Source organism: Chiroxiphia lanceolata, chromosome 6 (genome assembly GCF_009829145.1).
Source record: "Chiroxiphia lanceolata isolate bChiLan1 chromosome 6, bChiLan1.pri, whole genome shotgun sequence".
Lineage (NCBI taxonomy): Eukaryota > Metazoa > Chordata > Aves > Passeriformes > Pipridae > Chiroxiphia > Chiroxiphia lanceolata.
The window spans coordinates 14,013,573-14,028,951 of record NC_045642.1 but is presented as its reverse complement, the minus strand read 5'-3'; the positions used below and the strand labels follow the sequence as shown (position 1 = coordinate 14,028,951).

The following is a 15,379-nucleotide window of genomic DNA, read 5'->3' as shown; positions in this document are numbered from 1 at the left end:
ATTTATATGCTGTGGCATAATTATGCCTCTTCTGCAAACAGATTTCCACAGCTGTATTTCTACAGCTGGATTTTTTCAACCTTTAAAGTGGACAGACCCTGTATTAGAGAAGCAGGAAGGGAGAGCAAAGAAAAGAAAAAACTCAATTCCCCCTGAAGCTTCTAAGATGACTTTACAAATAAGGTGAAACACAAATGGTGAAGTGAGCATCCCCTTTTTGTGGCTGCGAAATGAAGTTCAGGCAGGCTACAGAGGGATGGATGGGCAGCCTCATGTCAGAATACTTTACGAACATTTCCCAGCAAGTTATACAAAATATGGATGAGGAAATATAGGAAAATTTGTGTCACTAAGTATAAATCGTGCAACCAGTTGAAGCAAATCTGGAACCCTCTCAGGGGTCCTGCTTCATTCTTCTGCAGTCAGGCTGTAATATCTGAAGCTGTTTAGTTTCTGCTGCAGTTGAAAGAGGTTTCTTGTGCAAACTTCTGTCACTTAGATAATGAAGAATACAGTGCACAGCAGGTATATGTTATGGGAGGAGGGATAAAAGTGATTGAAATAACATTTTTCTCTGAGGTTTTAACTAGGTTGCTCAAATTATCAGTGTAGAGAGTTCTTGGTGCAAGCGTCACTGAGTATTACATGACAGAAAATACCATGGTGTGTTGAAACTGCAACTGGACGAGACTGAGCAAATCCTGTTGGGTTTTTTTTTTAATGTGTGTTTTGAAGAAGTAGAAAAGTCTTACTGTTTTATGAAGAATCTATCCAAAATATGAGACAATAGGGGTAGATATCCAGGTGTAGCTTCCATTGTGGCAGATGGTGCAGACCATAAACCTCGAGGATCGGTGTAACTCAAGAGCGTGCGATTGCTGCTACTCGTGGAGTTTAGAGTTGTAAAGGTTGGGGGTTTAAATCTTGACATCTGTAACAAGCTATTACTAAACTTTTGTTTGAAACAGATAGAAAATAATGGACCTCTGATCAACATGATATACAAAGTGCTAAAGAACTCAGCACAAGGGTTACTATCCAGTATACATGTAAGACTGCCTGCATCTGAAATGTGCTCATCCCATTGCTTTTTAAAGTAGCAGTCAGTGTTCTGGCTTTTATAGGTGTCTTATGGTAAACAGTAGTGCTTTCTGTAAGATTTTTTTTTTCTTTCCTTTTTTTTTTTTTTCCTTTTTTCCCGTCATTTGGAGTCTGTATGCAAAATTATGGCTGACTTCAGTGTTTGGTTTAATTTTGAAAATGATTGTGTCAAGTAGTGACTCCTCTGTGAAATTTTGGAAATGTGACAGCATGCTAAATCTTCATTATGTTCTCATGTTCACTGCTTGATAATTAACAAATTCCTTACAATTTTGATTATGTAAGTTAAAGTATCCCCAAAATCTGCAGACTTGTTTTTATGTTAGTTCCATTGCTTTGAAAAAGGCTTTTGCATTCTCTTAGCTTGCAGGTGATGAAATATGCAAAATTATTACTTTGATTGCTAGTATTTTATATTTGTATTTAATTACATTACTTTTATATATGTGATTTAGCATTTAAATAATTCCATTAATACTTTTGAAAGAAAAAAACCCACATCATTGTTGAAAAAGAAAATATCAAAAAATTGAATGTTTTGAGAGGCAATAAGTGCTTTTGATTTTGGTGGTGGGGAAGTAACATTTCACCACATGAAGGTACATGATAAGTCTTTGAATGGAGCCTGCCATTGGAGGGGAGAAGACACTAAACATAAATGATGACCAGACCCTTCTGTTTTAAATCTGCTTTGTTATTTCAAAACACTACGTGTGGATTGCTAATTTCATGTAACATGTTACATTACATGTTAAAGCTGAGATTATATCAAAGATTTATCTACAGTAGGAGTAAAATAGAAGTACTTTCAAAAAGCTAACATGGTCCTGTAGGTGACTTTTAGGTTAATAAGTAAACTATGTAGCTTCAAGTCTGGAGATTGCCAGTCAGTCGGTAAAAAAGCAAACTACCTCTTCTACCCCACCAGAAAAGCCAACAACTTTTGCTCTTACATTAAAACCTCTTCTCTTACATTATTGAAGACAATATTCAGGTGAATTTTTCTTCATAAACTCTTGATGGTATATGAATAGGAATATGCTGTACTAGCTACCAGGTGTTTCTTTGGTAAGGTAGTATTTGCTTTAATGAATCTTTAAAAATATTCTAATCTAGTAATATTAAATCATTAGATTTTCAGGCTTTTAAAAATGTATGATTAATGAACTGTATTACATTGCTGTTTTCTTAACCTCATTTATTCACAAAAAAAAATTATTCACATGGAGGCAGTGGAAATAATAAACATTTCTACAGAGATAGACATGCCTTCATTTTAAGGTTGCTGTGAAAGTTGGAAGTATAATATAGTGTCGTTTCTGTACTGATTTAAAAACTGTGTTATGTGAGAAGATAATCTTCTCAACCAGAAATGGAATATGAAACCAGTGATTTATGGAATGAGAGATTTGGTACATTATAAACATGTCAAAATAGATTAATTGCATTTAATTCCACTATAGCATTTTTATAGCATTCTGTCTTTAATAAAATTTACCCTGTGCTGAGGAAGATACTATCCTTTGTGGAATGAAATACTGGCCAAAAGTTGTATTTTTAGTCATTAATGAATGCTGCTATTCTTGCAACCATCCATTTAAAGGAACTATTCAAGTCCTTTGGCTTCAAGAAAGCTATTATAGCTGAACTGTTAAAACTACTGTATTTTGCAGGAAAAGGACCTTTGTAACCATAGATAGGTGGGATTATGCTTCTTTGTACAGAGTTCTAAACTACTGTAAGAGTTAAATAGGCTAATATAACTAGTAATTCTTTCTGTTAACACTCTTCAAAAACTAAAGCCAGATTTGAAAATATTTGTACCCCAAATTTTATTAATTTTTGTTAATAACCATGAATATTTAACAAAACTTTTCATTGCTGAAGCATAATTAGGTTTTAGTTTGGAACAAATTCCTTATATTTTTAAAACCTGTTCCTCTTAGGTGACGGGACGTGACACGTTAAAAGAAAGAAGTACAAAACCTGTCAAGATTGCAGAAAGTGATATTGATGTAAGTATCAAACACCACTTCAGCACCTCTTGCCTTGGTTTGGTTGTTTCTGTTGTGCAGTTACGTGTTCATTATTATACTTTTGGGGGTAAGATATTACAAGTGGATACTTTTCTGCTTAATTTTTAAAATCTAATGTTATATATCTATATTATTTCATTTCCAGGTGAAGCTAAGCATTTTCTGTGAGCAGGACAGAATTCTGCAGGACTTGGAGGACAAAATAAGAGCCCTTAAGGAGAATAAAGTAAGTAGATCGAAAAGGGTTTAGTAAAATAAAGCAACAGCTTTTATCTAATCATAAAATATGAAATTCCAAACAAAAATTGAATTACTGGATGCTTCTTGCACTGTAGTAGTTTTCTCTGGACATGTGTATAAACTTCTGTGAGAAAAAGATGGGGAGGGGGTTTATGTTAGGACTCAATATCAATTCTCAGAAAACATGTTTTTGAAAGTGAATGTTTTAAATCCATCTGCTTCCCTGCTGCCTGTGAGCTGTAGCTGTCAGTAAGTTAAGGTGGTTCAGAAAACAATCTATTCTAAAATGAAAGTACTGTTCAGGTGAATTCTTCAGTAGAGCTACTTTGCAAAAATGATTCCATGTTATTTCCTCCTGACTAAATGAATTGGACCTGCTTCATGTTTTAGACAATATTTTAATCTGTCACATGGCTAATTCAAGTATAACAGTGAATGAGAATCTGTCCTTAAACAAACAGCTCGTGCTGGGCTGTGGTAGAGCTGTCACAGTTCTATACTGATTAAGAGAATTTTTCTGAAACTGTAAATTACAGTTTTGTACAGAGTGTAAATAGAAAAATTCCCTTCTCGGTGCATTGTGTTTTCCACAGTTTGGGCTACTTAATGGCAAAAATTAATGGAAAGTATCAGATAATTTTTGTTATAATAGGTAGCTAAGGCTCTTGCACTTTTTTGTTACTGTTGGCCTCCTAATCTCCCAAACAGGAGGCCAGTCCTCAGCTCTATTGGGAAACTTGTGGCATGGAAAACACATTTCATATTACTACAGGTGGGTGCATAAAATTCCATGTAAATGTTGTAGACTTATTGTTTCTTTGCTAGGATCAGCTGGAATCTGTTTTGGAGGTTTTACACAGGCAGATGGATCAGTACAAAGACCAACCACAACATGCAGAAAAAATATCTTACCAGCAGAGACTTTTGCAAGAGGATCTTATACGTATTCGGGCTGAAATATCCAAAGTTTCAACGGTATGTGTTTCTGGTTGCTTCAAGAAAACCATAGCTAAAATACCAATTAGAGTAAAACTGTATTGTTCATTGGATAGGGGAGTTAAGTCCTGTTTTGAACAGTTTTGGTTAAGATACAGGATACTAAATCAGGTAAAAATAATTAAACAATCTCTTCAGCTTTACTTTTCAATATTCCCTGCCCCTGCAAAAAAAGATTACTCAGAAAACTTTTTGTCTTTTTATTCTGTGTGTGGGCTTAAATTGCAAATCTTTCAGCTAGTCCTTTAAAAATATAGAGGTGATTCCATGATATCTTTCTAGGACAAAAGGAACTGGGAAAGTGTTGATATTTCAGTCAAAATTTACTACTGATATTATGACTCAATAAAATTAAAATGTAATTTAATGTTGCATTTTATTAATAAAATTATTTCTAAGAACTGGCCATGAAAGAGAGTATATTAAACCTGGGTGATGTGTATCCACTCTATTATTCCTACCTTTTAATGAATATGGGACCAGCTCCTTGTAAGATTGTTGCTAGAGTTGCATGAACACCTTTCCTATAGAAAGATCTGATCATTAAAACATCAGGATTATATAAATATATAGATACAGTGGTTTGTGCCTATAGAAAACATATGACTTTCACAGTCAGCACTTAAAATGTAAATGTGGGCATAAATAACAAGTCATTGTAATAAAAGCTGTATTGGTCCAGTCCAAGATACCTTCTAGTCCAGAGTTCTGGCTTCAGCAGTGGGCATAAGCAGATGCTTAAGGAAGAGTAAGGATAGGAGAGGTGGGTAGCATTTCCTATCATAACCAATCCAGCTTCTAACTGTTTTCTGCTTGGAGAATTCCCAGGACTGGTTTTTTGTTATTTTTTTGGTCTATTTAGTAATCCTCAGTAGATCTTATTTCCAAAAACCTATAAAGTTCCCTTTTATATTTTGTAAATCTTCTGCATGCAAAACATCATTTGGCAAGGTATTGCACAGATCTTTTCTCCACTGCATGGACAGCCCTTTTATTTGTTTTGACCCTGACTTGTACATGTTTAATGTGATAGACCCTTGCATGAGAGAAGGTGGGAAACAGTCAGTCATCTCTCTCCATGGCACTCATGGCTTCATAGACCTCCATTATTTCTTGCCCTCAACTCCCACGTGTTCTCTTTTCTAAAATTCAGAGAAAAAGCCTATTTCATCATCCTGTACCTAATGTACCAGACACTTGATTTTTCTCAGTTCTGGGTCAGAAGGGTGACTGTGATGCTATGGATGCTGGAAGTAATCCAAGTACAGTAAAGGTGATTGGATAGCCTTATTCTCCAGAGGTCTACTGGTTTATTCACTTTATAACGTATTCTGTAGAACTGTTGAAGGATAACCTGCTCTGTGTTTCAAGACATGACTTCTGGTATAGGTCACTGGATTTTAATTATAAACTTGTTTTCAATAGAGGAGTAAATTAAAAGGAAATGGAACTGCAATAGGCTCAATTCCCTCACAGAGTATACTTCAGATTCTATTACATGCCAGTTTTATATTTAAGAAATGGGTTTGTGTAAGGAAGTTGACCAGAGTTTTTTAACTAGGGATTCTTGATTTGATCTTGCAAGCTGTAAAGCATTTTGAAGTGTATAATCAACTCTAAGCAACGATGGAGACTACAAAATGGTTTTTTTAGTTCTTTTTATAGTAGAACAACACTAACTTCAAAACACTTTGGTGCTCTACTAGAGAATGATTTTGTAGTTTATCATAACATTGTATTAGAGTATTCCCTCTGTTAATAGGAAATGGAAAATGCCTGGAATGAGTATCTGAAATTAGAAAAGGATGTGAGCCAACTGAAAAAAGCCTTACAGGAACAGATGAACAGTTCATTGCTATCTCAGGTGGGTCCATTTCCATGTAAACACTTATAAGACATTGTAAACACTTATAAGATGATTTTGTCTGAACTTGAAGCTATCATCTCAGAAATTCTCAGCAATTTTTGCAGTGCATTCAGCTGTCATGTAGTTTAGTTGGTGGAATTCAGACACTGCAGCAGCCTGGCTGTTCAGGGTAGGGCATCTGGCAGCACATGCACTAGTGTCTCATAAGTTGTCTATGCAAATTTGTCATTATTTTATTACATTTTTATTACATGCTGACATCTTGACGTTGATAATGTCTTTAATTTATAAGACTGTGCAGGACTTCTTAGTCTTCCATTTATTTGATCTGACGTTGTTGGCTTCTTTATCCATTTTTAAGATCATCAGTCACTGGATTGTTATCGTCATTACTTGTTCTTTGTCATGTTCTTCTATTTGTGGAAGATTTATCTCTGCAGATTGTTTTGTGAAGTGGAATAAGTGTTTTAACAGCCATCAGTAATTGAAAGGCATCTCAGTTTTAAATCAATTATTCAGTTTCGAATCTTAAAAAGAAGCTTTGTTTGAAGCTAAGTTATTCTCTTTGCTGAACTGGATGTGGCATACCAGATTATTTCTACATACCTGCTTACAACTGGTGACTTTATTCTTGGAGCAAGAAACGCAGACTGGATTGTATTTCCTTTGTTTAAGCAGAACAAAACACAAGGAACAAAGCTAATATATACATTTTGCTCAAATTTTGGTCTGTTTTTCCAAATATTCTGGGCCAAAAGAAGGCACTAGTTAAATTTATTTATTTGCAATAAATATCTTATCAAATATGAATTGAAGCCTGTTTATTTTTGCTATTAATGGATAAATGTTTTGTATCAAAGCAAGAGTTGTAAAACTTTTTTTGAGTGCATCAATCTTCAAAGTCTGTTTTCATTTACTTTTAATTCTGGGGAATGGGAAAGTGATTCAGTTTCTGGAGGCAGAATATTATGTAATTAAGCTCAGCTGTAGAATATGTATTTCAAAAAAATCCCAGGGGGATTTTAGAATAAAATGGTCCCTATATGAAGTTATTTTGTTTAACAAAGGAAAATTACAGGTTTAAACAAAATATGCTTTGTTAGATTACTTTAACAAACAATTTCCAGTTGAGCATTGAGCATGCTTAAAATACTGGATGAGTGGCGTGGGATTCACCAATATGTACGGAAGGGAATACAGTTTGCACAGGAAAAAATGTTAATTCAGTTTGATTATCGTCTCATATCACATACGTGCGTAATTATAAATACACACAGAAAGCACGTTATCGGTTCTGTGTGTGAATACTTACATATATATGTATATATTAGTATGCATGTATATGTTTGGCTCATATTAAAAAAATGTTACTGAATACCTATTTTGGAGTTACTAAGGGGAACTGATTTTTTCAGAAAGTACCAAATATTCTTCAAATTATATTCCTTCAAAGAAGTCTCACTTGAAGTGCCCATAATAGTTAGAATTTTCATGATCTCTGCCCAAGGGTATGTAGACTGAAGATTGTTTATCTAGCATTTTCCAATAGCACTAAATTAATACATACATGGCATTTAAAAAAAGACAGTCTTCATGGAATATTATTAAAAATTCAGTAAATTTGCTGGCTCAGATTTCTGTAGGAAACCACTAATATAGTTTCTATATAGCATTAATTTAGAGGTCAAAAACTAAATGTTTCAAGCAGCTCGGTCATAGTAAATTCTTTTAAGAAGTATTTTAAAGAATCAGGCTTTTAAGAGTATAGCTTCATTGTCTTTTGCTTACGGGCTGGAGAGGATCTGGGCATGCAGAAATTAACTGACATGGGCTATTTTAACAGTGATAACTTCTTAGTGGGTGAGTGTTTCTCCTTTGGTTTTGTAAGTCATTCTAAATTATGTTTCTGTGTAGAGGAAGTTAGAGAAATTGAACTCTCTATCCAGGTTACTTTTTCATGCTGGCCCATAAAGTATATTTATACCCTTTTGTAAAGAGCAGTCTTGGCTTTCATAATTTTAAAATGAATTCATCTGCTTATTGTTCAGACCTAGTCTGTTTTAGATCTAAAATATTCTCTCCACATCAGTATTTAAGTAATGGGGAGAAATAATATTAAAAGATCTGGCTTTTTTACATTGCTAATCAATGTTTTCTGAGTGGTTTCAGAAGCAGGATTTTTGGTACATCTAGTGGTTTTTTCAGCCATTCTGAGGCTTGATTATTGTAAATCCATCATTTGGTTCCTTGTAGTATGATTAATCTCAGAAAAATGAAATGAAATGTGCAAATTTATAGTTTGTGTCCTGACAATCTTTCAAGATATGTCCCATCTATCCAGTGAGTTTACTACAGGCAAATAACGTTCTCCATCATTTAAATGTTTGTGTTCTTGGCATCCTGTTTGCTGGTCTGTAACCTGGCTGAACATATTTCCTGATCTAAGACAGAAAGTGGAAAGCAATTTATATGCCTTCCTTAGCTCTATGAGGTGTAACAGCTTTTACTGAAGTTTTTTTCACTTTCAGGCTTATAGGATTAATTAGTAGCTATTTTGTAGCTCATGGCAAGTGATGGATTTCTACAGAGCAGCTTGTAAGCAATTCGTAACTAAAGTGTTTCACTGCCTTCTGCTTTCTTTAATAGTACTGGTTTTACTATGTTTATTTTTGATGCAAATTTTTGAAGGCAGAGTTACCAGGCTTTGATTAATTAGATGACCATAACTATTTATGATGATTGGAATGGCTGAAGTGGAGGCTTCAGTAGCCAAGGCTCTGTCTGTAAGATAACAGTCAAAAGAAGAGTTCAGACTTTCTTTCCTCCTGGAAAGCTGTGGTAAAACAATTAGGATGTGAATGAGGCCAAATCCTGTAACAGCAGCAATATATTGTTTCAGCCTATAATACATCATGTCCAATCAGCCTAACAACCCAAATATAAGCAGAAATTAAAATTGTCAGCCCTTCTGAGTTTGTTTGGGTTTTGTGTTGCATCCATTAAAAGCCATTGGGAAGTTTATGGCAGGATTCAGGGAGATGCTACTATTTTTTTGCTTTTTTAATATTGGACATTTCCCCTAAAAGTATTAAGATGAGATTTGTAAGGCTGCTATAGCAGTCTTAAGTGTGTTAGTTATAGGATTTAAGGACAAAGTTCAAGTGAAAAGATTGTGTAAGCTTATTTTATGTAGAACGTTAAACTAGGTTTTTCTAGCCTGAATAATATTGTAGAAAAAAATGTAAAGGTGTCTCTTTTCCCCAGTGTTCAATAGGAAGTCTTACAGGACTCAGAAAATGCTCTAATAAATTTTATGGGCAAGATAAATTGGTTGGTGTTGGGTTTGGGCTTTTTTAATAATTATTTTAAGATAATTATTTAACTCATTTCTGGACTCCTAAGTTTTCATGTAAGTTCTGAACCACTACTTTGGGTGTGGTATCAAAAGAAGGATAAACCCATAGTAAATTAAAAATGACATAAAGTTGATTTGTTTTTTCTTTTACTACAAACATCAGGAGAAAACACAAATACAAAAAGACTTGTGGAGAATTGAAGATGTTACAGCTGGCTTGAGTGCAAATAAAGCAAACTACAAAACCATAGTAGACTCTATTAAGAATCCAGGTAAGGAGAACATGATGAAAAAATAAAATAATGTACAAATGCAACTGAATCTTTGTGTCTGTGCAAATAGTCTGAAAGTTTATTCTGCTGCAGAAAATCCAGTTAATTCTATTGGATGTATCAGAAATCTCTGTTGATTGAGCACATTAGTTTGGTGTTTCTTTTCTTGAGGTGACAGGGTTTTTTGTTTGTTTTCACATACTGATGGCAGTAAAATGTAACAAGGCATGAAAAAAAGGAACAACAATAACAATAATGGGCTAAGTTCTTCAAGTTGCAGAAGGAGTTTCTGACGTGCTAGGTTCATACCAGCATAGTATGTGTTATGTATTCTGCCCAGGAGCTCCTCTCTGTGTTTTTCTCTGGGGTGTTTGGTTGGTTTTTTCTTTTCCCCTTGGATGCTGCCTAGCTGCCCTTGCTGCAGTTGCCTTCCCCCTCCCTCTTCAGGCAGGTGTTTGGTGGGCCGAGCAACAACACAGTGGAAGAGAGGAAGGGAAGGTGTGTGTGGTCTGCATTTCAGTTGCATTATTACCTTTCAAAGAAAAGACAATGCATTGGGATAGCAAGAGACTGTTAACGCCTACTGTAAATCCACTCTATATTTCAAGTATCTTTGCTCACCTTTTGCATACAGAGATAAATATTTACTAGATGGTGAGCTCTCATTTTATTTATGGTATGGCTGTCAGTGCCTAGCCTTGTCTAGATCTGTAGGCATCTTAAGGAATCTGTGGCACGGGGCCAGATACAGCCTATGAACTGATTTCATATGACTCTCAGGCTTTTCCTTCCTTCCCTCCCACTGTGCTCTACAAGGAATTTCAGTGGATGATATTAAACTGTGTGGTTTTATTTTTGGCCTGAAAGACTTACTAGATCCTCCTCAAAAAATGTTTTCCACTCTTGTTACAATGTAACAAACAAACATTTTTTATGTCTAAAACCCCCATTTGTGTCCAAAGCAATGAGCAGAGGACAAGGGCTGTTTTGTGAAGTCTAAGTATGTTAATTGCTATTCTTATGAACATTATTGGTAGGAAACAACACTTAACATGTTTGTCTGTTTTTCCCCTAGAGAGAAAAACAGTGCCTTCATTTTCTCAGTCTTCAGTGCCTTCCTTACCAGCTTCCCTTGCAACTGCGGAGAACAAACTTCCAGTTGCGCAGAGCCCTCCACGCAGCCCGGTTAAATCCCCTCTGGAGGTCAGGCTGTATCCACAGCCTTATTTCCAGACCAGAACACAGCACCAAGCACAGCAGCTGAAAAAAATCGAGCCACCTCTTCAGTCGCCAGTTAAGCTCAAGCCAAAGGTTGTAAGTACTGCTCTTCTGTGATTCATTCACCAGTGTTTCCTTTTCCTTCTGGCAGGAACAGTGAAAGTGTCATGGTTACGAAGTGCACACAGTGTGGAGGCACAATAGGGAGGCACTTAGGATGTTTGTATTGAATCTGAGCAGTAGTACAGCAGAATACATGTGTGTAACCTGGAGCTTTATGTACAGTGGCCATATACTGTTTTAGAACTTGTTAATTCACAGCCTTTCTTGGGAATACTTTGTGGTTGATTTCCTGGGCCTCGTTTGGGTTTTAAAGCCTCAAGCTCCTGGTGTGGGCAGAGGAGAGCATGCTGGATCAATCACAAATAACATATAATGCAGTGGACTTCCAGTTTGTGCCAGACTGTTTTGAGACTGTTTGCCAAATCCCTATGCTTTCCTGTTGCCAGGAAGATGAAGCACCACCCAGACCTCCTCTCCCGCAGCTGTACAGTCCTGATGATCAGCCACCAGCTGTTCCACCTCTCCCGAGAGAAGCCACTGTCATCAGACACACGTCAGTGCGGGGCCTGAAACGTCAGTCAGATGAGAGAAAGAGAGACAGAGAACTCGGACAGTATGTAAATGGAGATTATAGGGTGAGCGCTCATACACCTATACCCCTGCATTTTAAACTTATGTGCACCTGTAATAAAAGATACTTTTGTCTCTGAAATATATGGACCTGTAAGTCTGGTATCGATGATATATAATGGCATAGAGATGATAATGACAAGGAGAGATCTATGCCATATAATAGTAGCGGAGAGAAATTTAGTGATCCAGAAACAAAGCTTTAGGATTTGTTTTAAGATTATTAAGACCTTCTGTCTCTGATTTCATTTGAGCTGATGAGTATTTTTCTGTATAGGTGGAACTGCGTTCATACATGAGTGAACCAGAACTAGCAATGATAGGGGGTGACCTCAGCCATCCTTCCAGTGCTTTAATAAACCCTGACAGTGGATACCAGACATTACCTACCCGTGGTAAGCCAGGAATTTATGTGGTTGATTTTTAACAGTACTATCTGTATAGGAGCTTTTCTCTCCTAGAATGTTCTGGAGATGACATTTATCGTCAGATCACTATTTTTAGATTAACTATACAGTGCTGTGAAAGTCTAGAGATTTTATGCATTTTAATGGTGCTGTTACAGTCAACCAGCCTTTTGCAAAGCAACTTAATATATAAGGCTTAAAAAACCCGTAGCAAAACATGGAATTAGCTGTTAGAATCTCTTACATTCAGTTATTTTTCCTCATAATTTCTATGTGATCTTTTACAAACACTTATATTGCCATTGAAATGTAACTAATAAAGAATATGAATTTAATGCCCTCAGATATTACATTTGACTTGACACTCCATCCCCACTGTGCTATACTCCTGTAACTATTTCACAAATGAGGATAGACATGATATTTGGGCAAAAGCAAAGTCTTAGCCATTTCCTTCTTATTTCTTTCCTTTCCAACTGTGAATGTTAAGGTTTGATTTTCTTCATAGAGGTGATTATTTGTACAGTTTATCTACTGTGGTACAGCTGATTTCACCCCATCCCTCATTTAATATAAGCTTCTAAATTATTGTAGGTCTTTCTGAATTTTGATCAGTAGTGACCTGAAACACATTCTGTCTGGCTGAAATGAAATTTCATGTGTCTCATGATCTTCTGAACTGCAAAATATGAAATGCTGGCTAAAATAGTAACCAGAACGTCATAGAAACGTGATGACAATGTAAAAAAATATCTGATGCTTATCTTATCTTGTCTGTCATTTGATTTAAGGCATTCTCTTTTTCCTTATAAAGGTTTGTCTGGATCAACTTCCAGACTGCACCAGTCATCTACCATTTCATCGTTTGCAACACTTCGAAGGGATAGGTCCAAGGTAAGTTTTAAATAAACATCTGAAGGCAAATGTCTGAACCGTTGAAAATAGTTAAGCCCAAAATACATTTTGCATAGCAGGGAGTGGGACTGCGGTAGGTGGGAGAGGACCAAGAGCTGCAATCTGATAAAATCTCCAATTTTTCACTTTCTTAAATGAATTGGAAAGCAGACAAACAACTTACTGCATTTCAAATAGATCTATAAAACAAGGTTTAGAACCAAAAATCAGCACTACTAATAGAAAACACAGAGTCGAAACATGCAAATAAATGCAAAGGAAATAGAGTAAAATTTACTAATAAGGTAGCAGAAGGAGTTCATTTTTTGTATACTTTTTATGAAGTATTAATTACAAAACGTGTTTTTGTGTGCCTTGTGACTTCTACAGGAGAGACCAAAGAGTGCCTTGGAACGTTTATACTCTGGAGACCACCAAAGAGGCAAGATGAGTGCGGAGGAACAACTAGAAAGAATGAAGCGACATCAGAAGGCATTAGTTCGTGAACGCAAGAGGACTCTTAGCCAAGGAGAAAGGCAGTCTGCCTCAGCTCGGTCTTTCATCAGGCCCGTTTCTGCAGACGTAGGCTCAGTATGTTAGATATGCCTTAAAAGGACTAAACTAAAAATATCTTTGGATTTATTCTTTTTTTCCTGGCAAGCACTTTCACTTGAGTGTGTGTGATGCTCCTAGTCCAATTAAATTAGTGTTACGCGGTATCAAATGAGTTCAGAGAGTGTGAGTAACAGGTGATCTTTTTTACCTGTGGTAATGGTAAATGTCGAATGTTCAGCAGGTAAGTTGGTCAGAGGTTAGAGTGATGAGTGGAGATGCCAGTTTATTGGGGTGACTTCAGAGCCATCAGTTTTTATCCTTGGAATTGTATTTAGAAAGTGTAAGAAGCGTGTACAGTTTTAAAACTGCTTCATAATGGAATGGGCCTTTTAGAATGTTCTTATTCACCATGGGTATTTTTAATTCATAAATTAGTCTGTGAGATAGTCGTGGTAATATCAGACCAAGGTGGTGTTTGGTTTTTTTTAAACAGATGATAAATGGATAATCAGTTTTAAAATCTAATAATGCGGATTAGGAATTTATGTCAGAATTAACTTGTTTTAATTGATACAAACTCTTCTTTAAAGCTCAAAACATGGAATATTCTAATAAGGCTCAAATTTAAGCTGCTGAAGAAAAGTATTTTTGTTGCGTTCTGAGAATAAATGCTGTACAGACACTAAGTTTATAATGATACGTTTTGGATACTAACCAAAGCAATTCTAATTGGTGAAGTTACCCAGTTGCTCACTTGGTGCTAAACCAAGATTGTACTGTAATTGCACTTATGCTGTGGTCTTTTAATTTATTTTTTTATTTGGTCCACTAGAGCTTTAGAATGATCACATTGTTTTACCTAATTCATTGCACAAGATCTCTTGCTTTTAGATTTGTCACTCATCATACCTAATGCCTCTTTTTTTGTTTGCTTGTTTTTAATTTGCAGAATTTTGTAGTTACTTTAAAATTTCTAACTGGACTACTCAATTTTTACCAGGCTTAATTGCATTTAGTACATGTGTGTCAATTGCTGGCATTAAAAAAACCTTATAATATTCAGCTTTTCATTCCCACTGTTCTGTAGCACTAATTTACAGCCAGTTATTTGTATTTACTTTCCCAGTAAATACGAGTGCACTGCTTGGAGACATTCATCCATTTTGTCTTCTGTTTTGCAATCAAAACTTTTTTAAAGACAGTGCATAATGTTTGGGAACTTAAGTACTATATTATCACTGTTATTTTCATATTTTAATTAAAAGAAATAAATCTGAGCTTCGTACGTTTCCTGACTCGCATAACATACGCAAATCAAATTTAAACATTTTCGTAACACTCGTTATTAACATTTGTGGCAAACACTTTATTTATAAATTTGGGTGCCATCTTGGTCTTTTTCTTGCTGTAAAGAATTAAAATAGAGTTTTTCAGCCCTAGTAATGTTTTGTAGAGGTCATCTCTTGTACCTATAGGGCTTTGATATGCAAAAGCATGTTTGATAGCACAACTACTTACAGCATTGCAATTATTTAGCAGCCAAAATGGCAAACAGTTAAATGTATAATTCAAGTGCTGCTCAGTATGTAACTTTTGCTTTAGACATAAATTGTATGTGTAGTTCTAATTTTTAATTGGTCAGCTCTCAAGTGTAGTATGACATTTCAAGTATTGATCACAGTACCTGAATTCATTTGTTATATACATTGCCTTTTTAATGTAAAAGTTGCAACATCAAAGCCAAT

The 15,379-nt window shown here is 35.5% G+C and overlaps 1 protein-coding gene across 13 annotated transcripts in view; it reads left to right on the top strand.

Annotated features, from left to right (window-relative positions):
• The window catches only part of PLEKHA7 (pleckstrin homology domain containing A7), a 157,447-nt gene that overhangs the window by 131,674 nt on the left and 10,394 nt on the right, over positions 1 to 15,379 (top strand). For 9 of the 13 annotated variants that reach the window (XM_032689919.1, XM_032689917.1, XM_032689927.1 and 6 more), the window contains 11 exons: positions 969 to 1,049; positions 3,048 to 3,116; positions 3,283 to 3,363; positions 4,203 to 4,352; positions 6,136 to 6,237; positions 9,759 to 9,867; positions 10,943 to 11,181; positions 11,595 to 11,783; positions 12,056 to 12,173; positions 13,000 to 13,079; positions 13,470 to 13,670. In XM_032689919.1, the coding sequence (XP_032545810.1) occupies positions 969 to 1,049; positions 3,048 to 3,116; positions 3,283 to 3,363; positions 4,203 to 4,352; positions 6,136 to 6,237; positions 9,759 to 9,867; positions 10,943 to 11,181; positions 11,595 to 11,783; positions 12,056 to 12,173; positions 13,000 to 13,079; positions 13,470 to 13,670 (1,419 nt within the window). The remainder of the gene's footprint in view (positions 1 to 968; positions 1,050 to 3,047; positions 3,117 to 3,282; positions 3,364 to 4,202; positions 4,353 to 6,135; positions 6,238 to 9,758; positions 9,868 to 10,942; positions 11,182 to 11,594; positions 11,784 to 12,055; positions 12,174 to 12,999; positions 13,080 to 13,469; positions 13,671 to 15,379) is intronic. The other 4 variants (XM_032689924.1, XM_032689918.1, XM_032689928.1 and 1 more) reach the window with 2 other exon arrangements.